Genomic DNA, 25,767 nt, shown 5'->3' with positions numbered 1-25,767 from the left:
AAGAGTGCCTCCCATTGAGGAGTTCCACAGAACACAGCAAGTATTTTGCTTGGCACTAATTCGTGAACAGCTCACATCGATGCAGATTTCTCAAAAACACCATAGAATTCACACAAACTAACTGTTTTTGCATCAAAAAAGATATTGATGCACATTCCCATTGATAGGCTCGGGTTCTGATTGGTCGGCTCGGGAATAGAATGTACGAGGTCGCATCCATGACAAGCCCAAATGTTATCAACATATTCAATACCAAATATTTAGTATTTTTGCACTGACAAGTATGGACAGAAAACCTCCCAGGCTAGCTAGCATTTCTATTTGCATTGACGTGAGCTCAAACCTTGGGTCTTACATATCAGACTGCAGACCACCATTTTCAAGTGCATATGAATCAGATTTTTGAAGCTTGCGTTTGATGATCCGTCTTGCAATACCGCAAAAGAATGCATTCCAAAGAAAAAAGTTCATATATTTGTTGGGACCTCCAGATTCTCCAGCATACTAGCATTATCAACACATCCACAGGTGATCTCGACTCAGCTGCAGGTTCTCAGCACATTTAAGCAGAACAATTTCCAGAAACATATGTTCATGAATATGTTTGCATTGGACAAAGATAGTCTAGATATCCAGATAAGGATAATTAATTAGCAGAAATGGCATTCAGATTATTTTTAACTCCTTCGAGGACATCATTCTCATCTTAGAAATTTAAGTAATTTCTCATTCGATTTCATCTGAATTGTACCCTGTTAGCTAATTTCTCTGGAAAATACAGTACTGTTAAGCATTGCTTCAAAAACAACTCTCTCAAAATTTACAAAGGCAAGTCCTCTCCTCTCCTCAGCAGAATTCTCCTTTCTAATACAGGCTGACCACAAACCTTGGCATGAATGCATTGTACAAAAGATGATCTCTAGGATTACAAATAATTTTATCTTCCGATGAAGATAAGATTGGCAGAGATTAGGACCTTCAGATTTAACACTCCAGACTCCAGAGCACAGCATTTCCCATTTAAAAAAGTTTCAGTAAATTCTCTTTACATTTTTCCGTCAGAGTTACACTCTTAGTTTCTTCAAAAACCATGTCATTGAAACTCCTTGGCAGCCAATCTCAAGTAAAAGCTTTTTCAGAAAACTACAAAACTCCTTGAAAGAAGTTAAATCTCAAGAAAAGTAATCTCATCTCATGAACAAAAAGCAGAGTTCTCCTTCCTAACACAAGGCTATGAGCAGAGCTTTCAGAAGGCTGCTGTGCTGCTGCTACTTTACAGTGTTCCATCTTGCCATCACCGGAGCACTACCTCCTTATATGCAGGATGACCTTCCTCTGGTTCAATGGATGTTGCAGTTCCTGGCTGTGCTGTAGCTGCTGCTGCTGCCGCCGCTGCTGCTGTGGTACCATGTTCCCCTAAGAAGGGCTGCCTCAAATGCTCCTCTCCGCTGGCACCTCTCAGTTTGTCCCGGGTTTGTGCAGCCGGTGAAGTGGCCTGGGCTGCCAGCCGCCTCATGTACACTATTCTATTTATATTTGCCACCGACCCAATGACCAAGAGCACACAGCCGATGATGGCCAAAGTTGCAGCAGCATACTATGAAATCCACGAACATGTGTACAACCACAAAGAAAATTAAGAGCTAAATTGTATAACCATGGTAAATTAGTGCCCAAAACCGTTCTGTGCTATTGCAAGCTACAGCCATTATCAAAGCAAAAACCGCATGCATGCTCATGAATCTGAAGACACATCCATTTTAAGAAGTTTATAACAATATTAAATTGATCAGCTTAGGCTTTTGAGCTAACTACGATCAGCGTTACATGAGATTAATCAGCTTAGGCCTTTGGCTAACTAAGATCAGTGTTAGTAGGGTATGGACATCGCATAATACTAAAGTAGGTTGAACCAGACCAGCATTTTGATCTAAATCATTTTAGTCAATGGTCTAAATCATTTCAGTCATACGCAATCACCAGTCCGGGTTTTATTTAAACATCCATTACCAAATTTCATACTTCATGCAAGCAAACAACGTGAACGGAGCCTGAATGAAGACCCTTCATAGTGAATGTGATGAGCCTATAACCTAATTACAGACTACGATTGACATGATGGGTATGATACCACATGAATGAAAACCATTACCAGACTAATCATATCCACATTCAACTGAGGGATCGGCTAGAAGCTAATCTCAAACTATCATGCAGGAACAGAATCTGTGAATCAAGCTGAAATCTAATTTGCTAGAACGAGTTCTTGCCTGTGCCTTCCTGGCTGCCACAAAATGGGGCCAGCTCTTCATCCATAATACACTGCTTATAAGATACAGAGTGCTAGCTATCACCAGAGGTAAATACACCGCATTCTGGTACACCTGCATCCTTGCGTCCATTCTCTCGTACACCTGGCATGCATTATGCAATGATCCAAGCAGCCAGAACGCAGCACCAGCTATCAGAAGATGAAGGGCAGCAAGCTGTCTCCTGCCTAGCCCAGGAGTTTCGATCTGTGTTCACAAGAATAAGCTATCAAAAGAAGACTGCATGATACAGACTGCAACACTCACGAGTACGCATTTCATTTCATATTAATTATGCAACGTATATTGCATGGAGTGCTGATAGGCTTGCGCATGATATTCACTAGATTGCAACAAAAAACGTCAGAGGAACACCACGAATACATTGCAATGGCTTTCAGGATGAACGAAGCAAAATAAATATCATGCAGGATCAGCTATGATACCTTAGAATCTAGTTGCATGTGGTTAAACAATTATTCACAGGCGTACTGTCCTTGAAGGTTGCGCGCAGCGTTGAATCACAACAGAAATGCCAGCAAGCAAAACCGCAAGCTAACAACAATCTCTAATGCAGGATGAGCTATAATATCTCAAAGCAGATGTGCAGTATAAAGAATATACGAGTGCATACACGTATGAAATCTGTATGCAAGCAACGATGAATTTTTGCATGATAAAAATGGGAGTATGTGCACAGTTACAAGATCAACAATTGAATAGGACAAGAATTCAACGAAAAAAAATGTCAGACCTTGATTGTAGTAATGACTGCAATCAGGAACAGGATCCCACCGATGATATTTGCCAGAGGTGCTCCCATTTCGACAAGTGCGAGCTGCACATCATCGACCAGCAATCCCAACCTGAAGTCTATGCCAGCCAGCTGTGCATAAAGATCATGCAGATTCACCAATATGATCAGGATAAGGGCAATGCTCAACACGATGAGACCTGCACGATGGTTGAACCCAGGAAGCAGTAATATGAAGCCCGCAAGCAGAAGTGCCGTAGCAACCATGTAAGTAAGGGCATTCAGGAATTCAAATGCTGCTTCATTGTCGCGTGGGCCGTACAATCTCGTGGGTCTTACGGAGACGAGCTTCACCATCTCCTTTGAGTGCAAGGAGAGCTGGCAGGGTTTTGATTCGAGCTGCGCAATTACTTGCAGTCGCAGGTGTATTCGAGTGCAGCAATATTTGGTGTTTGCAAGGTAGCTAGGATAGTTTACCAAATAGCAGTTGCAGAACCATCTGACCACACAATTTAGACTAAAATTAGATTTTCTCTGAATCTAACCAGATTGAACCTCTAAAATTGCAGATTCTTCTACAATATATTATGCTGAGTATCATATCTCCAGAAAACCTGACAAACCATGACAATGAAGTATCATTGATGCAGAAAAGCTTGTAGAACATGACAATTATGGGGTAAATTATGGGCTAATAATTCAGCCAGGGATGAATGTTCAAAAGTACTATTGATTGATTAATGTGGATGATCAGAAACCAAAAAACTCACCAGACTCAATCATGGAAAAAGCTGAAGGCTGGTCATGCAGCAAGATGATTAATTTATAGAACCCTGACTTGTGTGACAATATTATCGATCTCATGCACACACAGACTTGTTTGCGTAAAGAAGAAAACCACACAATAATTGAAGCAAATGGGTCTTAATAACGACCCAAATTTCTCGGTTTCTGGAATGATCATGCGTCGATAATGATCATCATCGTGATAGTGAAGACAAATGCACTATTAACGCTGGAAGATAATAGACAGGTAGAAACTCTTGTATATAATTACATAAATTTGGCTGATAATTGCTGATCATTAATGGAAAATATCTTGTATGATAGAATGTTTAGTTGATAATTGCTGATTTATTAGTGGGTTAACGTACCAGATTTGTCCACTTGGCGACGCGCATGCAAGCAGTGAAGCTCACTTGCTAAATTCGATATAAGCAAAATGATTAATTTTCCATATATATTTCCATATATGGATGGATGGATGGATGGACGAGGGGCTAATCGGGTCGACCCTCGAGTCACAGCCTTGTCTAATAGACCTTGTTTTTATCTTTGCCTCTTTGATCATATGCATATTAATGGCCGCTTTATTACGTAAATTGCATGTAATTTGGACCTTGGGGACTCTTTAATCATCGTAGCTTTTCTTTTGCACGACCAATGAGTGGCAGCTCAGTTGGTAGGTGGATTTGTGTGTGAGTGGTAATGGGAGTCGAGAGATCAAAACCTGTGCTTGAGGGGCTCTTCCACGCCTTATGCTTAGGGGTAACATACGTGCCCTATGATTGAGAGCCTTTGCCATGCCTTTACCCTTAGGGATGCAAAGATTGGAATGAATCCCAATCACAAATAATTCAATATGGTCACATTTAAAAACAGAACCTTTTCTGTGTGTCCAAATGCCATATTAGATGGGAGTTGATTTTTGTTTTATCCAAGTGATTGTGGATCCTTGATGAAGTTTGCTATATCAATGTCCAAAATTTGAGTGAATTCTATCAAGGGGGTTGTCAACAAGCTCCTCTCCCTAATATGGCTAGGAAATTATTCTCATATAAAGTCCATCAAATTCTTACATGTATGAGTACCGTTTAGTACATATTCCTTGCTAGCTAGTGAAGAGGTTGGCGACTCTATGAGGAGATCAAGAGAGTCAATGATCTCAACAACAACTTTGCTTGGCATATTTTATCATTGTAATATCTTTGAGCTTAGCAATATTAATGGCTTTTGGCATCAATCTCCTTATCTATAGCTATTTGAAGCTGTTGTATACCTTTTCTTTTAGGATCTTTGATCTCTCCTTAATAGGACAAAGAGGGTACGAGAGTGCCAATCCAATGAAAGACTCAAATACAATACATCCACTACCATGGAATGGACAATCATATTTTCACAAATAGAAGGGAGGTGCCCAAGCCTCTTTCTCATCATTTTTCTTATCTTAAAACTTGGGATGCTTCATTGATATTTGGAAGGAGGATCGAATAGAGTTTTCACCATGTCATACATATTAGAGATGCTAGATTTGGTTAGGGATTTTATAAGCTTCTCTCTACGAAACTCATCCTCCATAAACCAACATCTCTCTACTACATGCATCCTCTCTAGCATCTAGATTGAACATTGAGACGCAAAATAAGCTATTTGAAAATATAACAAACTTTATGTAACACATCATATGCTACATGGGGCAAAAGAATAAAGAAACATGGGTGAAAAGAAACTCCACTCATTCATCCATAACCTAAATTAAGGATGCTGTTTGAATTTTCAACTCCCTACATGTGACCTAAGCGACATGATAGAAACATATAGATTTTAGCAAAATAAATAATATGCTCGCACATTTCAACACAGGTTGTATATTTGTGACCTAAACAACATGGTAAGAAGATATTAAACCCTAGGAAAAAAAGTATCCTCTCTCCTCATTTAGAACAAAGATGACACACACATACACAACATACACAATACACAACCACTAAAGACAACGGTTCAAGGATATCTCCACACATACACAACACATACAACATGTGAATACTAAAGACCAAGGTTTAAAGGGCATCTCACCATGTTAACGATGAATGGCATGAAGGGAGGCCCTCACAACATCAAGTGCACATCAAACACAACACGTGTTGTCAATAACCAAGGAAAATCTAAAAGTGTAATATCCCTACTTTTCAAAGTCAAAGTCTTTCCTTTCATAGTCAAAGTGACAATTCATTTTGGTCACGGTGGTTTCTTGTGAAGATTGGTGCCTTTCAAGCTCAAAAATTGAAGTCTACACAACTGCTCCATTTGCTTCATCTAAGCTTTTCCAAGATCTTAGCTTTGTTTTTCAAGTTCTTACATTTCTAAAGGAACACGTGTCTTATTTGCTTATATGCTAACTTTAAAGGTACAAGCACGCTAAAGCAATTTAACTCTATACCTAAACAATAACGTTATTTGTGAAATAATTCAATTAAGGTCAATTTGATCAAATTGATCTTAAATCAATTATTCAAAGTAAAGGCAAAACCAACAAGACAATTATAACTAGTTAGAAAATCTAAAAAAGTAGTCTAAAATTCAAGTGAGATCTTAAATAGTAGAATATTTAATTTTGGAAAATTCGTATAATGAGCTAAAAGGAAAGTATTGGCTTAACATCTTAATCCATCTCTTGAGGATCATCTTTCTCCATTGATAGTCTATAAAAATTAGTAATGGGCCATGAGCAAGTTGTTAGATTGCCCTTTTTGAAAACCACTAAGCTTCCAACTTGTCATGCTACACCTAGATATGCTAGGTCTTTAAAGTAATAACTAAATTCTTAAAAATGTGCTTCTTAACAATTGAAATGAGCTAGGAGCAAGTTGTTTTAGTGCCTAATTTCTAAGAAATCTATTATACTTGTCAAATAAAATACATTTTTCTTAATCTATCTCCCATAGAATTCTTGGTGGGGCATGAACAAGCCATTATACCACCTAATTTGTTGTTGAAAGTAATGTATAATTAGTCTGATTTTTTGCACCACATCCCACCATTAATAATAATGAGCCCTGAACAAGTCAATTTAGTGCCAATTCTCTACAAAAGGTAGAGACTAAGAATGCAATTATGCTTTTCCTTATGCTTCCTATGCTACATCGCAATGCCAAATTTCAGCAATAGATTAGACATTATGAAATGACTAGGAAAAAGCTTACGGCTTTTTGGTATATGTGCTTGCAAAAGCAAAATAAATTATGGCCAATGGTACCAAAATTTCGCTAGGAAATTGAATAGGAGGGTGATCTAAGTATAGCTAATTTAAGGTGCTAAAAATATTAGGAAAGATGGGTATGAGTTGACATAGCTTGCATGTTTATAATATAGGGGATCACAATGATAAGAGGAGTAGGTATGCTTTTCAAACTATGAAGCTAACATTGTAATAGAGGAACTAAATGGCTATAGATATTGATTACCTAATGTGAGAAAGGAGTCTTGAAATAGAATAGAGAATGACGAGAATGAAAATCAAGAAAATATAAACAACCTTTGGCAAAAGAACTTTGGTTATTTGAAGTAAATTAATATATAAATAATAAAATATCTATTTTTATGATGGGATAAAGTTAATTGGGTGTAAGCAATAAAATTAAAGTCTACAAGATCATTGTGTCCTTGGTTGACTTTTGCACTAAGATGTTTAAAAGGCTTAGTCACTATTGGCTAAGAGTTTGAAATCCAACAATAATCCTTCAAAATGATTTAACCATAACAACATCACAAAGTTTCTTTCACATCCCTAGCATCATGAGGGAGTCTTGATTATCATATAATCTAGGTTGAAATAATACAAATATGGGATTTGTATAATTAAAAAAATATGATACTATTATATGATGAGACCTAAAAATACCGAGTATAATATGTGAAAATTTCAAGAAAAAATGGTAGTTACCATATTAGATTAAGAAGATGATTAGTGGGTTTTTTTTTGGGTACAAAATGATGTTTTGTATGCCATGGTTGACTAGTCTTTATAACCAAGGGATTATGAAGGTAAAGGGGGGTGTGTGTGTGTAAGTTGTAATAAGTTCTATAATTAATTAATTTAGTTTAATGGACTTTTATAAAATTTATAATATTTTAATATGAATTGAAAAATATTGAAATATTTTTATAAGAAAACTTAGAGAATAAAAAAAAATTTAATTCATGAATTTATTATTTATGTAGAAATGTTTAGGGTTAGGGAGAAATGTAGAATTACTAAACAAATGGTGTGTACACTGATGAAATTTAAGATGAAAATACACACATTTTTTTTTTCCAAATGTTAGTGTCTCCAATGTAGGCCCCCCAATCCGAATAAGTATTACTAAAATGTGAACATGTTAGTGTCTCCAATGTAGGCCCCCCAACTTAGAATAGGTTTATTAGAATAGAAGTTAAAAAATATTGGGACAAAAGCAATATTTTCATGTAAAGAAAGAAAAAAGACAAAAAAAGGGACGATTTTCAATTATTTTTTAGGACAAAATCTTAATATAAATCCATAACTACATGCATGAAGGAGGCGCTCACCCATACATGGTAGAAGATCGTACCCAATCTTGTGTTGTGCATGCTTTCTCTATTTCTCTTCCTTCTTGTAATTTTTGTTCTTTTTAAAATTTAATCAATTGGTGCAATTGTATGATGAAGGCCCCTTAACATTGGCAATAGAGTAAGGTGATTGGTCTATGCATCAACATCAAACAAGAAGGAAGCCATACATCCATCCATGAAGACATCTCTATTAATACTTCAATTCTCCATCTATTATCTATTGGAAAAAAGATTTATCTTGTGTTCTGTGGCCTCAAAAGTCCTTTTAGAACACAAGGGATGGGAAATTCGATGTGAGAGTACATATCAAGTCATGTTAGAATCGAAACTTCCAATCCACTTTCTATTTAGAGCATTTCCACTAGTCTTGCAATTCGCAAATTGGATAGTTCTATCACAACACACCTCCATCGTTTTCATTTTGATAGCCTACCTTTTTGAAAATGAATGCTTAATTGTTTGAAAGCTTAAGCTAGCTAAAGCCAACGCTCATTTTCTTTTAATGGCTTGTAATAATGTTTCTTTTTAAAGAAAGGGGGAAGGGGGCAATGTTATAATCTAGTTTGGGATGCCTATTGCCACAACTACCATCCACTCACCTACCAAAACCACGTTGATCAAGTGTGTCCATCTTCCTTTGCCATCTCATCCTCACAGATAATGTGGATTCATCTATAGCTCTGGCATTGTTTCATTCTATTTGATAGGGAGAGGCTTACTTTTTATTGTAAAAGGTGCTAAGGTTAAAAGTCACAACACCTAGAGAGTGGCCATACCATTAGTAGGCTTGATAAAAAAGGGATGAGCATTGAAGAAACCTAAGAGGGAGGGCTATTCACTAGAGAAAGGGAGCAAAAGATGGTTTTCTAGACCCTATCTTGGAAGAAGCGGTTTTGAGATATAGTGAGGGAGATTCAAATAAGAAGCCATGGATTGAAAGGTGCTACCACTATACAATTAATGCCACCATCAATGGCTTAGAATTTTTTGTTAAGAAAACTACACTTTTTATAGTCACCTTAAAAGCTTGCTATTTAAGTTTCTCAAATTATTAATACAATAAAATGACATGTGCACATTCACTCAAATAATACTTGCAAATGACTTATTTAATTGAGCCTTCCTCATGCTAAACATTTCCTAAGGCTCACATAAAGCCTTAAACTAAGGCTTCATTTTAAGCCTTCCAAGTAGTTGTTCATATAAAAGGACCATAAAATCAATTGCTTAGCATATTTGTTTATAAGATGTATAATTAGTAAGTTTTTGAGACTAACAATTTCTTTTTCTTTTCAAGTAAGTTCTAAACCTAGTTGATCCAAAATTTGTTTTTTGTGGGGTTTACAAAGACTCCTATGATGTTAAGACATATTGAATCTAATATCCTAATAAGTTCATAATCCAAGTCAAAGCTAATGATGGACCCATGGTGATATATCAATATTTCAAGACCTTTATCTATAGCAAATGGATAATCTCCAACCTTCAATGAGAATGAAAGGTTAGAGGCTCAGTTGTATAGTACGATTCTAGAATTTAATTTAAAAAAAAATCCACTTAATCAAGATGGTTTTAATAATAGAGTACTTAAGTGACTTCTTTTAAGTATGGTTGTATTTAAAAAACCTTATTAGGCTTGGATGTTTGGGATTTTAAATAAAAAATAGGAATGTACCTAAATAAAATAATAATGAACATATCATATCCTAAAATCAAGAAATTTATACATGATCCTAAAGTTTAGACTAACCTTAGGTTTATTTTTTAAGAAAATATATGAGAAAAAAAATAACATTTACTAAATACTTAACTCTACAAAATTCTTCTTAATAAAAGACATAAGGTTTGACATATACTTTCTTGATTATACTTTTAAATATAAAGTATACTATCATACTATCTTTGTTCAAACAGGTGTACTTCAATGTTGTTTCAGTTGATAGTGGTGCATATGATTTATGGAAAAAGATATTGTATTGGTTGAAGAAGCTTGTGGACCTTTGCATGAAGGAGGGAACTCTTATGTCTACTCATTTCAACAATACCAACATGACTCACTCCAAAACTCAAAAGACAACCAACATTACTTTTACAAATCAGTGGGAGCCTCTCCAGGTTTCTGCTCACAAGGAAATCTATCATCAACCAACTCGCAAGCAACCAAAAAAGATTCAATAAAGCCAAAAACAACAAGAACATCACACAAAGGGTTAGAATCCTGAACCTCAATAGCCATTGAAGTAGCTTCTACATCTAGAAGCTCACTAACTACCATAGTCAACTATATTAGTCTCCTCAAGCAACAAATTAGAATCCTCAACTTCATCATCAAATCTTCCAATTTCCAACCTATTCCCCACATTCAATCACTAAAAGAAAAAGGGGGGCTTAGTGATGTGGGGGAAAGTTATAGGTGTCGCATAAGCGATTGCTATCTATTGCTTATGTGATGCATTGTAAAAATAATAGTTTTTGCATCACAAAAAGAATAATTTTAATGACCCTCCTATCGATGCTTACAAATTGAAAATGCAAAAAAAAAAAACAAAATGTTATGGGGGGAGGTCACCTTACCCCACGAAGTTGGCAAAGAGAGGGAGTGGGACTAGGAGATTGTTGCAATTTGTGTGGATAGATTGGAGACGGGTTGCTTGCAATGAATTCAGTAGCTAGAGTGCCAGGTAAGTTGCCTCCCTCTCTCACATATATGCACAATTTGCTACAATAGCCTATAGTTCATGTGATATGATTTTTTAGGTGGGTCGAATGGTGGATACAAAAACCATTGTGCTTTCTCAAGTATCCTAATTAGTGCTATCTTGACATCAAGCTAGTATTCTAAAATTCCTCCCTTCCTCCCAAGGAGAAATTTGAAATGCCAATCAACTACAACTAACAATCACAAGTAGTTTAGGCATTGATTGCAATTGCCTTATACAATAACATATTTGTATGAGTGAATTGGCATTCATCAGAAAAATTGAGAAGCTACCATTAAGTTTGGGTGGATAGCCTCACTCTCATGATTAGCTTTGGTGTAGTCTTCCTAAAATATATTAAACCAATGCCAAGGAGGAGCTAAGAATAATGCTTGAAGAACTATTCATGCAAGTCAATGTAAAGGCCCTATTTATTAAGCAAAGACTACTATAGATGTGACACAATTGCTCCTTTAGACAAGGGAAACCAATTAAAATTATGCCAAGGAGGAGCTAAGAACAATGATTCAACTTATGCCAATATGTGACACAATTGCTCCTTTAGACAAGGGACACCAATTAAACTTATGCCAAGGAGGAGCTAAGAACAATGATTCAAGCACCATTCATGAAAGTCAACATAAAGGCCCTATTTATTGAGCAAAGATTGCTATAGATGTGACACAATAGTTCTTTTAGAAGCTTGACAACTAGAGGTATTCAACTTTTAAAAATTTTAGATAATAAGGCCTCCTAATGCGTGCATGCCAACCAAGGTGGGTGATCACCTAGGGTAGGTGTGAGAATGACAAGTATGTGTACCACTCAAGGTAAGTGATATACATGCACATGATTCAATCTAAGAGAAAAGGTGTAAGTCACTCAAGATGCATTTGAGCCAAGTTTGAACATGGGAGCATGGCAAGTGGTCAAGCTACAAAAGTGGATGTAATTATTTCTCATTGTTGTACCAATACTCAAGTTTTAGCTATCCTCTTGGCTTTGTGTTTTGAAGCCCAATGGGAAAAAGGGTCAGTTTCTTGTTAAAAATAAGAACACCTTAGGGAACATCCCAATTAGATTGATGGAAAGGGATGTTTGCATGTAGCACACCCTTGACAAGATGATTAGCATAGATGGTTTGTTGGTCAGGTCTCTTCAAGCAACCACATCACTATACAATCATCACTCATTAATAAGAATAATCAATTCCTGGCTTTTCATTGTTGTTTTAGTTTTGATGGACTCCATTTTAGGCAATCGATCTACCACAACTATGCTGCATCGTGAGCTCTCCCTTACTCTAACTGAGCAAACTGATACCTAGATTGTGCACATAGTAGTGTATCTGTGATTAGAGATATTAAAAGCATACAAAACCCCTACTTGTTGGGGCCATTTAACTTTGTTACCTTGGAAATTTTGAAATGTATCCACAAAATTTTCAATAGGAGGTTTTCTTGCATGGCCATTACAAGTATCGATGATTGAGCAACCAATGGCAAGAAGTAGGTGCTACCCTTCGATGCTCTAGGAACTACCCTTTGGGTGTTCATAGTCAACGTGAGCTTGTGGAAGACCATTAGGAAACTCTAAAGTGTTTCATGGATCCATATGGAGGCAAGAGAAGTCAAGACATCGAGAATGATGGTGGGGATCTTTGCGAGATCAGTGTGCTATGTATAGTGCTAGCTATCACTAGTCTTGTGATAGAGGGAGTGTGAGAGGGAAAATTTGAATAATTCACTCTTTGAAAAGCATGCTTAAAACAAAAATAGATACTTCTCCTTGGTGTTTGTTGATTCTTATAGCATGAATCTTGGAGTTCACACAATGTACACAAGCTGATCACTAAAACATAAGGTTGAAATCACAAAAATCTATAATAAACTAGCCAAAAAATGTCACTCGATATTGTAACATTTTGAATTTTGGCCATTTTGAATGATACAACTAGAGGAGGGATCCCTTGAATATATAGGACAAAAGCATGCACAAAATGTAGCTAGGTTGAACACCATTAAATGCTAGTTGACAAGCATTTGATTAGTAAAATGCCTAGCCTAGTCTAAATGCCTAGACTCACTCATGATCTGACAATACTGCTAATAGAAACATGGCATGTTACATGGCACAAAATTGTAATGGCAACATTGTGTATGCATATAGATGGACTATGATGTCTTATTTGTGTGTATATCATTCACTAAAACATGTAATCACTACAAGATATAGACCTTATATAGATGTTAAAAGCGACGAAAATGCAAATAATAAAATTTTCCCCTGTCGTCACAAAAAGCGTCGTTATTGACGACGCTATAGAATAGTCGGTAAGTATCAGTGTCGCTATCAGCGTCGGTATTGGCGTCGGTATCAGCATCGCAATGCGACGCTGATACCGACGCCAATACCGATGCTGATAGCGACAGTTTGCGATGAAAATAATGATGCCAATAATGATGCAAGTAGTAAAATTTACGACGCTAATAGCGACGGTAACATGGATTTTTTTTTTGTGGCATAGCACTCTGTGCTTATTAGAGCCATACAAAATAGTTTCTGCACTTTGTACAATGCGCTTGCAAAAAAAAAAAAGTATATTGAAATCATAACACCGATACATGAAATGAATACATGATCGCATAATAAGCGATTGGTACAATCATGATAAGATATCATTAATATATAGAAAATGTCTACATAGATCAGGCGACCCAAAAATAAAGGTGTGTGAGCTCCAGGGATCCAAGGGCGAGCTACATATCCTTGCCCTCTGAAAGCTCGTCCCGCCGCAAAGGAGCATCGAACAGACTCTGTAAAAAAAGAAACAACACATTAGTCCACTATATAATAATGCATTCTAATTAAACATGGTAACTACAGACAAGAAAGATGAGTGACTTACAGGGCTGCTGCGTCTATACAATCGGTCGATCAATGAAGTGAGACCGTGCCTCTCTGCATATCGAGTCTCAAGGCCGGTTGGGGATCGCGATTTGTAATGGAGTACTGCAAAGAAAATAAAATGCTAACTGTTAGAAACATGATTGTTAGTACAAAGGATATTGCAAGAAAATAAACAAGCAAAACAAAAGAAAAACTTACAAAGTCCTCCAAATATGTCCTGTGGCCGCCACTCCCAAGATGATGGACTACTCCGGCCTCGAGTCGTGCCCTCGCTGCCTCGTGTTGCTGACTCCAATGTCCTAGAGAATCTGTAGCCTCCTCCTTCAGTCGGTGCCAGTCGTTTGCATCTAACCACTCGGGCTTTGCAGCCCCACTCTTGATTGCCTTGCGTGTGTCAGATCGTATGTGTGACATATATGCATGCATGCAATCCATCATCCAGCCTGTAGAAAATCTATCTACTGAGGCTAGAACCGGAAACTCCTCATGCAAGGATGCTACTATGTAGTCCTTGCTCCCCTCCAGTATGTTCTTCCAATGATCTAAGACGTTGTGCTGAAAAACTTGTTGGCAGAACTCTCTCATGCGAGCCATCACCCTCCTCCCCTCATCATTCATGATGATGGCTCTTGACCTATCATTGACTAGATATCCATATCCCCCTAGAGTCTGCCTAAGATGGGTCCTCTCCCATTTGCATCCACGCTCCTGGGCATTTCCAGGAGACCCTTGTGCAGTCGGTGTACCGATTGGGGTAATATCTCTCGGAGTGGCACCCATAGGGGTGCCACCTGCTGATGGCTGAGCAAAAGTCAGAGTAACTGGAGTAGACATCCCCACAAGTGTGACAAATCCCTGAGGTGACGCAACTCCAGCTGAACGACGAGACGGAGACACTGCGTCCGTGCCTTCATAGCATCGACCTAAGCCTGAGCCATGCTCCCTGGAAGGGCCACGAGAGCGAGGAGTCGCACTTGTATCCCGTGTCGACCGCGGGCTCACTGCATCCGTATCTCTGCAGCATTCCCCTGACCCCGAAGTACTCCCTCCCTCTGGCCCAAGTCTGGAGCGTCGAGCTTGTCTGCTCAAAGAAGTATCCGATCGCGCTAAAGTAGATCTAGTAGAGCGCCGTGACAAAGACCGAGACAGCTTTTGGTCTGCCATATCTTTGAATCTCGCGATCTGGTCTGGAGACATGCGTGTGAAGATATCCTGTAACTCCTCATCGCTCATCCCTCGACTCATTTTGAAAATGTCACCTGCACAGACAAAAAATGATGTTAGAATAATCAATTTAAATCTAACAAAGCACAATAATATAAATCCAAAAAAAAAGATCTCACTTAAAATGCATATCTTATGTACCCTTATAAGCGATTGGTCAACGAATTGAGTAAGTGGATGCTCCAAGTATGAAGTATCCTATGGTCCCATGTTAATCTCCTGACACAACTCCGCATATACTAGAAGGTTGATAGACATGTCACCACAAAAGGATGAGTCCACCTCATTCTCAAAGGATTATCTGACTCTTGTATTTCTATCATTGTTAGTCGATGCTGGCTCCAAGCTTTTGGTGGCCTCCACCCCTTGCAATATTGACCCCTCTTTTTGCATATTATCTTCATCTATGCTCGGAACATTGCTTGATCATATACTCTCACACCTCGGGGAGTTGAAGGTATAACATACCACCATTGAGGTTGTCGGGGGTTTGGATAGAAGATTACCTATTCACAAACACGTACAAAAGAGTTCAAACAATTATGACATAAACCATGTATTAATACAATTAGCAAACAAATGAGTCCATGCACCTGTTCACAATGGGCTGACAACACAAAGGTGTCGCGCAAATCCATCCATTTTTTTTCGGAATGTATTTTGAGAAATCCAAATGGACCTCGTCGAACTATTGCTCTAGCTCCTCCAAGTACCACTTTGAACCATTGCACATCAAATATAATATCATAGAGAAGCTACGGTAATCCACCGTAACAATACTTTGCAAGTTCCCAAAATACTCCATCTCATCCACAACCATGTTTGGATCCATTGCTTGTTGTTGGCTCTCTTGCTTGAACCTTGCCATGATACCACAGTCCATTGTGGAGCGCATTTTGTCAATACGCTCCATGCGAAAATGCCGTCCACGTAACCACGCTGCACTATATATTTTGTATTGTACATTGAAACACTCAAATTAGATGCCGCATATAAAATTTAGATACGAAAAATCCTAAACCCCTCATCACCTTTGGATTACATCCCCTCGAGAATTCCCACTCGTCCATTGAGACCTCTGTACCTTCGCAAGACGCTGCGATCAAAGCTCCATGCAACCATTGCATTGACATGAACCGCAGCATCTCCTCCATGCCCTCGGGATATTGAATCGGTCGATGATGCAAACTACGTCAGAATTCAGTTCGCGCTTCCTCTCGATCTTGCCTAGCGATCTGGTACTTGGCAAGCCACGTCTCCATAGAGGCATGGTGCAACATACAAAAGCGATTCACATTCTCCTCCATTGAGGCCTCCATTCTTTTTTCTACCCCATTTTCAACCACCACATCTCTAGCCAGTCTATCATCGTCCTTCAGCGACCATAGTATTTCGTTGTCTGGATCCACCGTTGGTAGCCATTATGAAATATGCACTAGCACCTCAAATACCAACCAACCTTCAGCCATGCTACCTTTTGGCCAAGCTCGTTGTTGCATAAAGCCTTTCAGGGTTTTCATGAAGAGCTCCAAGAAGAACATCCATCGCGTATGGACAGGTCCAGCAATCTCCACTTCATCTATAAGATGCACAAGAAGGTGGATTTGTATCATGAGCATGCCACATTGTCAAGCTCACCATGCCGGACATACGAAACATGTGGTTTATGCGGGGGATAAGCAGAAAGTATCTGAGAACTTTTTGAGGGATGGTTTGCCCTTGCAAGTCCTGTCGATACCTGTGAGCACCACACTTTGGACATGTCTCCATAGTCTCCTATTCTCCTCAAAACAGTATGCAATTGTTGATACATGCATGGATATTATTGTAGTCCATGGCAAGCTTTCGTAAAACATGTCATGCATCATCACGAGACTCAGGCATGGTATTTGCAGGTTGTAATATATGATATTTCAATAACCTGAAAAAAATCATAAACACCTTGAAAAAGCACAAATTTTTTTAATAATAATGCTGAAAAAAAATATTCAACGAAGCGTATGTACAAGGTACCTGAACAACTCGGTCACACTCATATCGCTCCACCCGTATTTTGCTTGCACACTTAAGAGTGCAAGCAGTGTCTTCAGGCGAGATACTCGGTACCCATCATATTATGGTATGGATGCTTCCTCTCTAAGTGGATCAGAAGTCTCGACATCCATGGGAATCAATGTGTCGATCATTGCCTCCATCTCAGGCTCCAAGATTGTAGGTAGGTCTGGAAGGCTGCATGTCTCCTCTGGCATTGATGGTATCGATTGGCCTTGCAAGTGATGGATTGGCTCATACACTCCATCCATCGCACGGCCACGAACTCTTCTAATTGGTCGCAAAGGGTTCACTCCTCCTTGGGACGAGATGTCACCTCCTTGGATAGAAAATTTGCCAGCCAGATCCAATCTTATTGTATATGGTATTCAATTAGCTTGGGAGTACAATGCATGATTGATATTAACTTTTCTTACCATTTGCTGAAAATCCGCAATCGCCTGATCAATGATCTCTGATTGAAACTCACCAAATCATCGTACGTGTTCTATAGACAATCGGCGTTTTTGTCTAATTGTAAGCTTGCATTGAGAGCAAGGACATGGGACACGCTAATTAAGATACGCCTCGCGATCTTGAACAACAGGACCTTCATCGTTTTCCATTTTGTCTACGTTACAACAAACAATTTGTTTTTGTTATCATTCTTTTTTTTCTTAGATTGTTATCCTCTCCTTCCATCTCTCTCTGTTTCTACGACCACGACCACGACCACGACCACGACTACGACTACGACTACGACTACGAATACAAAAATATCATAGTACCCTAGTATCTAGTACCTAGTATCTATCATATAGTATCATAGAATACTAGTATTTAGTACCTAGTACTTAGTACCTAGCACATAATATCATAGTATCTTAGTATCTAGCACCTAGTACTCTAGTATCATAGTGCCAAGTACCCAGTACTATGATACTATGTAGCAAGTGATAGGGTACCTTAAGCATTATGCAGTAGATGTGAGGTTCTATGGTACTAGTTCCTAGAGACTAAGATAATATCACACCATGTGCTAGGTACTAGGCACTAGGTACTAAAGAAAAGGCTACTATGAGAGTGTGTACTAGATATAGGGCACTAGGTACTAGCTACTAGGGTACTTTGCTACTAGGTAATAGGTGCTAGGGTACTAAGTGCTTTGTGCTAAGTAATAGGTAATTGCGACTAGATAATAGGGTACTATGATACTATGTGCTAGGTACTTACGACTAGATACTAGGGTATTATGATACTAGTGTAAACACTTGGTAATCGATACTAGGGTACTAGGATACTATGTGCTAGGACCAGATACTTGGTAATCGATACTAGGGTACTAGCATTCTATGTGCTAAGTACCAAATATTTCTGTACTAAAAGGTACTCAATAGTGGGTAGTAGATTTAGGATTCTATGATACTATGTATTAGATACTAGGTGCTAAATAATAGGGTACTATGATAGTATGTAATAGGTACAAGGTAGTACATACTAGGATACTATGATACTATATAATAGATAGTAAATACTTGGCTAGCATGATATTATGCAATAGATAGTAAATACTTCGCTAGCATGATAATATTGAATAGATAGTAAATATTAGGATACCATGATATTATGTAATAGGTAGAAGGTACTAGATATTGTATCCACAATTGCTGTTGTACCCACAAAAAGAGTACACTATGTGGGTATAATAGCATCTATGGGTACGGTATATGGGTACTATGATATTATAATACGATGGTACCCTTGTGCTGACACAAGTGGAGGCTTGATTCTAGGATACTATGAGGCTATGGGGATGATGCTAAGAGGGTACTATGATGGTATGTGCTAGGTACATGGACTCATTCTTAGTGAGGTGAATCGCCAATCCTATTCTTAGTGAGGTGGACTCATTCTTAGTACACACTATCATAGTACCCTAAGCTAATTGTAAGGTCCTATTTAATTTTCTCTCTTTCTTTCCCTCTCTCATTTCCTCTCCCTCCCTCACGCTGACCCTCTCTTTCTCTCTTTCCCTATTAGGTTTAATGATTTTTCTCTATTTTTCTCTCTCCTCTCTCTCTCTCTTATTTATTTTTCTCTCTCCTCTCCATCTCTCATTTCCCTTTCTCTCTTTCTCTCTTTCTCCTTCTCTCATTTCCTCTCCCTCTCTTTCTCTATTAGGTTTAATGATTTTTTTCTCTTTTTCTCTATCCTCTCCCTCTCTCATTTTTTCTCTCTCCTCTCCCTCTCTCATTTCCCTTTCTCTATTTCTCCCCCTCTATCATTTCCTCTCCCTCCCTCACCCTGACCCTCTATTTCTATCTTTCCCTATTAGGTTTAATGATTTTTCTCTTTTTCTCTCTCCTCTCTCTCACATTTCTTTTTCTCTCTCCTCTCCCTCTCTCATTTCCTCTCCCTCCCTCACCCTAACCCTCTCTTTCTCTCTTTTCCTATAAGGTTTAATGATTTTTCTCTCTTTTTCTCTCTCTTCTCTCTCTCTCTCTCATTTTTTCTCTCTCCTCTCCCTCTCTCATTTACCTTTCTCTCTTTCTCTCCTTCCCTCACCCTGACCCTCTCTTTCTCTCTTTCTCTATTAGATTTAATGATTTTTTTCTCTTTTTCTCTCTCCTCTCCCTCTCTCATTTCCCTTTCTTAATTTCTTTCTCTCCCTCTCTCATTTCCTCTCCCTCCCTCACATTGACCCTCTTTTTCTCTCTTTTCCCATTAGGTTTAATGATATTTCTCTCTTTTTCTCTCTCCTCTCTCTCTCATTTCTTTTTCTCTCTCCTCTCCCTCTCTCATTTCCTTTTCTCTCTTCCTCTCCCTCCCTCGCCCTCACCCTCACCCACACCCTCTCGTTCTCTCTTTTCCTATTATGTTTAACATCTTATCTCTTTTTCTCTCTCCTCTCATTCTCTCTTTTTTCTCTCTCCTCTCCCTCTCTTATTTCCTTTTTCTCTCTTCCTCTCCTCTCATTTCTTCTCCCTCCCTCTCCCTCTCTCATTTCCCTATTATGTTTTCGTTTTCCCCCCTCTCCCTCTCCCTCTCTGATTTCCTCTCCCTCTCTCATTTTCCTATTATGTTTAATGTCTCCCTTCCTCTTTCTCCCTCTCCCTCTCTCATTTCTCTATTATGTTTAATGTCTCCCTCTCCCTCTCTCATTTCCTCTCCCTCCCTCTCTCTCTCCCTCCCTCTCTCCCTCCCTCTCCCTTTCCCATTTCCTCCCCCTCTCCCTCTCCCTCTCCCTCTCCCTCTCTTTTTCTCTCTCTCCCTCCCTCTCCCTCTCTCTCTCCCTCTCTCATTTCCTCTCCCTCCCTCCCTCTCCCTCCCCCTCTCTTTCTCTCTCCCTCCCTCTTTCTTTCCTATTTCCTCCCCCTCTCCCTTTCTTTCTCTCTCTCTTCCTCCCTCTCCCTCTCTCATTTCCTCCCCCTCCCTCTCCCATTTCCTCGCTCTCCCTCTCTTTAATTTCCCTCTCTTTCTATCTCTCCCTCTCCCTCTCCCTCTCCTTCTCTCGCATTTCCTGTCCCTCTCTCATTATACATAAATTATACAAAAAAAAAAAAGAGAGAGAATACACTCTCCCTCCCTCTCGTTTTCTCATTGCATCCCCCTGCCTCTTCCATTTCCTCCCTCTCCCTCTCCCTCTCTTTCTCTCCCTCTCCCTCTCTCATTTCCTCCCTCTCCCTCTCTTTCTCTCTCTCTCCCTCCCTCCCCCTCCCTCTCCCATTTCCTCCCTCTCCCTCTCTTTCTCTCTCATTTCCTCTCCCTCTCTCAATATATATACACAAATTATATTAAAAAAAGTAAAAGAGAGAGAGAATGCACTCTCCCTCCCTCTCCCTCTCTCATTTCCTCCCTCTCCCTCCCTCCCCCTCTCTCATTTCCTCCCCCTCCCCCTCCCTCTCTTTCTCTTTCTCTTCCCCTCTCTTTCTCTTTCTCTCCCTCCCTCTCCCTCTCCCTCTTCGCGACGCCTCTCTCTCTCTCTCTCTCTCTCTCTCTCTCTCTCTCTCTCTCTCTCTCTCTCTCTCTCTCTCTCTCAATATACACAAATTAAACCCTAAACAAGTAAAAGAGAGAGAGAATGGACTCACCGTAAAGATTTGGTGAGGGTTTGGTGGCTCCTCTTCGCGACGCCGGCTCGTCCTCTCCTTCGTGAACGGCGGCGGTGACGGTAGTGGCGGCAAGCCTTCTTCCTCTCCCTCTCTCACCCTCTATGCAAAACGGTCACTCTCTCTCTCGCTCTCCCTCTCGAAATGTCTCATGAATGTACGAAATGAAACGCGCTCAGGTTTTGGCCCTCTTCGCATTTGCGACGCAAATAGTGACGTCGGTATTCCTGTGTCGCTACCCACCGTGGCTATACATGCATTTCCTTGTAGTGAATTTGAATCTATATCCTTCACTAAGAAATGCTATCTCACAACACATGCTACACGATGGGATCAGTTGCAAGATTAACGTATCAAAAGCTATGGAAGGTGTAATCGAATCATCTTAATCTATGCAAGTGGACTCCTATTCCTCAAACAATGGCATGGACTTATTTTAGACTGGCTAATTTCCATGGTCAGTACTAACTCTTGTATTCCATGTTTAAATGAAAAAAAGTTATAAAATGTTTTTTTTGTGCTTTTTCTTTTGTTATTGATCCACATTGTAGTTTTTTGAGCCAAACATGCGTGGGGCTTGTGGTGATTTACACTCAAGCTGAAGAAAATGACAAGTGATTTAAGATCACTCTACTATGCACTTATTTGCTTATTTTGAAATATATGGTTAGTTAAGATGGCATTGAGAAGATTGTAGGAGTTGAAAGCATGGGTTGGTGATACAATATCGATTGTCATGGACATTACCTCTTTTTGTTAGAGCACACCTCAAAATTGATTTATTGTTTAGGCTTATATGGGAACTCTTTTTCCTTATTTTAAACAACATTTGGTTTGTAATAGCTTAATTAATTTAACATGGACAATCTACATGGTAGCTTCTCATTTCAAACAAATTAGCCAAGTGAGAATATGGAAGGTGTTTCCAGCATTGATATCATCCAAGGCATTGCATCCATAGATTGGACTATGGAGAGGAATGCAAATATTCCTAGAATGGAACAATGTCCTAGCAAGACACTTCTATGTTGTTGGTCTGCTAAGAAAAGAGAATAGAGACAAAAAGAAAAACAAAGTAGTAGGTTGGATGATCTATCTTCAATGGATGAAACAAATAAAAGAAATTAGATATGTTCACCTATTGAAAATTTTTGGTACAAGCAAATACTAGGACTTATAATAAGTGCCCAGAGAGAGTTATTCAAATAGCTTCTACTTCATTTGACATTTTAGGATTTGAAATCATTAAGAGGTAATGCTAAGAGTACTTCTCTATCAAAATCTATAACACACTCAACCAACTCAAGGTGCCCCACTTGATACATGATATTTTCTTAAAGATATCATATTTGATGATGATGCTAAATATTGCTAATGGCACAAAAAAAATGAAACATATAAGAATAGTAGGTATTTTGGGTATTCATGAGGGAAACATTGATGCAACTGATTCTCATATTGATATTAAAAATGATGAGGAAGTTTTACCATTTAGTGCTTTTCAAAGACAAGCACCTCAATGCAACGTCATCATAGCTGAAGTAAGAGATCTAGTATATGCCCTTTGGAGTACAAAGACTTAAGTTTCACATAACAGAAAGAATAGATGTTAGAAGCACATTGAACAAAAAAGTGTCGTGAAGCATCTTGTGCATCTTTTCAATGACTTTCAAGTTAGTTTGAATGATTTCTATCATCTTTTGTTCCTCTATTTTGTGTTAGGTGTCTTGTATCTACATGTAGTACATGTCATTCTATCTGTTACATTCCTTATACCAGACTTATAGCACATCATTTGTTTCTTGGTGTAGGGAGAACCTATATTGACATGAGGGTGTTCGATTTGTAGCTTGTATCACCCTATGCTTCCATGTTAGGTACTCAATAGTTCTTTTCATCTAATTGGAGCACCAATTCATAATCTCCAAATTCCATCTACTCTTTACTTTCATATAATTGACATCCTTAGAGTGTTCCATCTAGTTTGGGTACTAGCACATTGCTAACATCATACCAATTTGGTACTTTGTAGCACCATGATGATATTGTAATTTTCCAAATGGGGTGACAAAATGGCTCCACTAGTTTATTGTATCTCATAATATAGTACCAAGAATGTTTTTGTGAAATTTCAAATTTGTACTCTAGTACATTCCCTAGTAGATACCAAAAGGGTACTTTGAAATACCAAATGCTTTTGTGAAGAACGAAATTGAAAATATATCATATAAATTGATGTAGTATTCTAGTACATTTCTTATGATAGTACCAAAAGGATACTTTGGAATACCAAATGCTTCTTTGAAGTACCAAATTGAAAATATATAGCACAAATGGATATAGTATATTAGTACATTTCATGGTATAGTACCAAAGGGGTACTTTGAAATAGAAAATGCTTCTATGAAGTACCAAGTTGCTACTGTACATTATTAAAAAGATCTATTACTCCAATACATTTCCTAGAATAGTACCAAAAGGGTACTATAAAGATTCTAATTGGTATAGCACAATACCAAACATGGGTATCAAATGGCTAAAATACTCTTATGTTTCTTATAATAGTACCAAATAATTATGTGAAAGTCAAATTTGGTACTTTGTAGTTCCAAATGGATCAAGTACTCTATTATATTTCATAGCATATCACCAAAAATTCTTATGTAAAGTATCAAATTGGTTTTGTACAGTATCCATTTGGGTCGACATAAAAACAAAAGGGGTACCAACTATGTCCAGTACTTAACTATTTTTTCTACCATGGTATCAAACCATATTTGGAAATTACCAAATTGGTGTAAAACCAAAAGGGGTTATAAAATCGATCTATTACTTTGTCATATTTCCTAGTACCAAAATTTTGATCTAAAAACTTAAATTGAGACTATATAGTACCAAAATTGTACTATGGATTGCCAAATCTATACTAAGTAGTACTAGATAAGGGTAGCAAGATGTTTGATCTTAGTACCAATGATTTTAAAAATGAAAAGCTAACCTCATAAGTTTGGATATTTAAGGTCATAGGTTGAGTTGTACCAAAGATTCAAAAGAGCCCGTCTAGAAGTACAAATATCTCTTATATGCTTTGAGGCATTAAATCCTTGCTTTGTTTGGACATTGAAGGAGAAGTACACCTATTGTCTATATCATGTTCAAATGATATATTTTAAGGAGGCATTCAATTTGATGAGACAAAACAAGTTTGAGTACCATGGAAAGGATCATGCCTACACACGCTTTATTTATGGCACAAATGATGATCTAGGTTAGTATATGGCAAACCAATCAGTATATCATAGCATCACCGATATATGGCAATCATTAATGTGTTCAAAGCCTCATGATTTAGAATAGCATGCAAAAAAATTCTTATTTGGGGATTATGGTAGATGTAGAGTTAAGAGGTTGACAATGTGTCCTACTAAGACTTTAGTGGACAGTAGGAACATGACTATGAGGATATTCACAAATGTCTCAATAAGGCAATTGGATGCATGTGGGATTAAGAACAAAAGAAAGGACTTGGGTGCAACAAATGAGAAGATCTACCTTTATTGACATGTTCTCCTCTTGTTATAGAATCTGAGATACATGCTCGACTTTCTTATGTACTTAAAATATATATGGCAAATATTATGTTGGCATAGAGGGAGAATAGATGAGAGAAAAGAAAGATGTAGAGAGAGAGGTAGAAAAATTGGCAACACACGAGAGACTGGAAGATGGGCCAGTCCCCCCCTTGTGGAGTTATATTATTGACAAGGCGCAAGCTCGTCCATTACACACAAGCCAGTTCTTACTTGTAGATCTTGGAAACAAGATCACGGTTCCTTGCACGGTATACAACCGGCTAACACTTGCAGAACTTGGAAGTTGGCACCTTTTGATCCTTCTTAAGTCTCCTTCTCTCCTACAAAATATGTGTAGGGCTCTCCTCTTTTGGAACTTGATTTCAGGAGAGCTTCTGCATCACTTGCACCTTCTCTTCTCCTCTTGGAACTTGATTTCAGCAGAGCTTCCGTAGCACTTGATTTCAGTAGGGCTTTTGCAGCACTTGCACCTTCTCTTTTCCTCTTGCACCTTCTCTTTTCCTCTTGGATACATGCAAAGTGATGCTTCCTTCACCCCTACCTTCAGCAGGGCTTCTGCAGCACTTGCACCTTCTCTTTTCCTCTTGGATATATGCAAAGTGATGCTTCCTTCACCCCTTCCTTACACCCAAGGAGAGCCTCCTTTTTTACAGGCTTTCAAGAGCTTCTCTTCTTGGAGAGAGAGTTGAGTTGATCTTCATGCAAGATGTGATTGTTCCACTCTGTAGCACTAATTTCAAGATATCTCTTTGTGCATTGTTTGGA

General features: G+C 38.4%; 1 protein-coding gene and 1 pseudogene across 2 annotated transcripts; one reads left to right on the top strand and one right to left on the bottom strand.

The window, feature by feature from the left end:
• Positions 1 to 724: 724 nt before the first annotated feature.
• LOC148013973 (polypyrimidine tract-binding-like protein) lies at positions 725 to 4,136 on the bottom strand. 2 transcript variants are annotated; one of them, XM_087666831.1, is made up of 5 exons: positions 3,834 to 4,136; positions 3,264 to 3,562; positions 3,064 to 3,182; positions 2,271 to 2,516; positions 725 to 1,597 (listed from the first exon to the last, which is right to left on the bottom strand). In XM_087666831.1, the coding sequence occupies exons 2-5, from the start codon at positions 3,418 to 3,420 to the stop codon at positions 1,295 to 1,297; spliced, it is 825 nt and encodes a 274-aa protein (XP_087522957.1). In that variant the 5' UTR covers positions 3,421 to 3,562; positions 3,834 to 4,136; the 3' UTR covers positions 725 to 1,294. The 2 variants fall into 2 exon arrangements, with proteins under 2 accessions (XP_087522957.1, XP_087522956.1); XM_087666830.1 differs by having other exon boundaries at positions 3,064 to 3,562.
• Positions 4,137 to 22,764: 18,628 nt separating this feature from the next.
• LOC148013972 (uncharacterized) lies at positions 22,765 to 24,970 on the top strand (annotated as a pseudogene).
• Positions 24,971 to 25,767: the final 797 nt, after the last annotated feature.

The sequence above is a fragment of the Lygodium microphyllum genome, chromosome 25 (genome assembly GCF_053477565.2).
Source record: "Lygodium microphyllum isolate KBCC chromosome 25, Lygodium_microphyllum_v1.1.10, whole genome shotgun sequence".
Lineage (NCBI taxonomy): Eukaryota > Viridiplantae > Streptophyta > Polypodiopsida > Schizaeales > Lygodiaceae > Lygodium > Lygodium microphyllum.
Note: the sequence above shows the minus strand (reverse complement) of the source record. Positions and strands in the feature narration are given on the sequence as shown.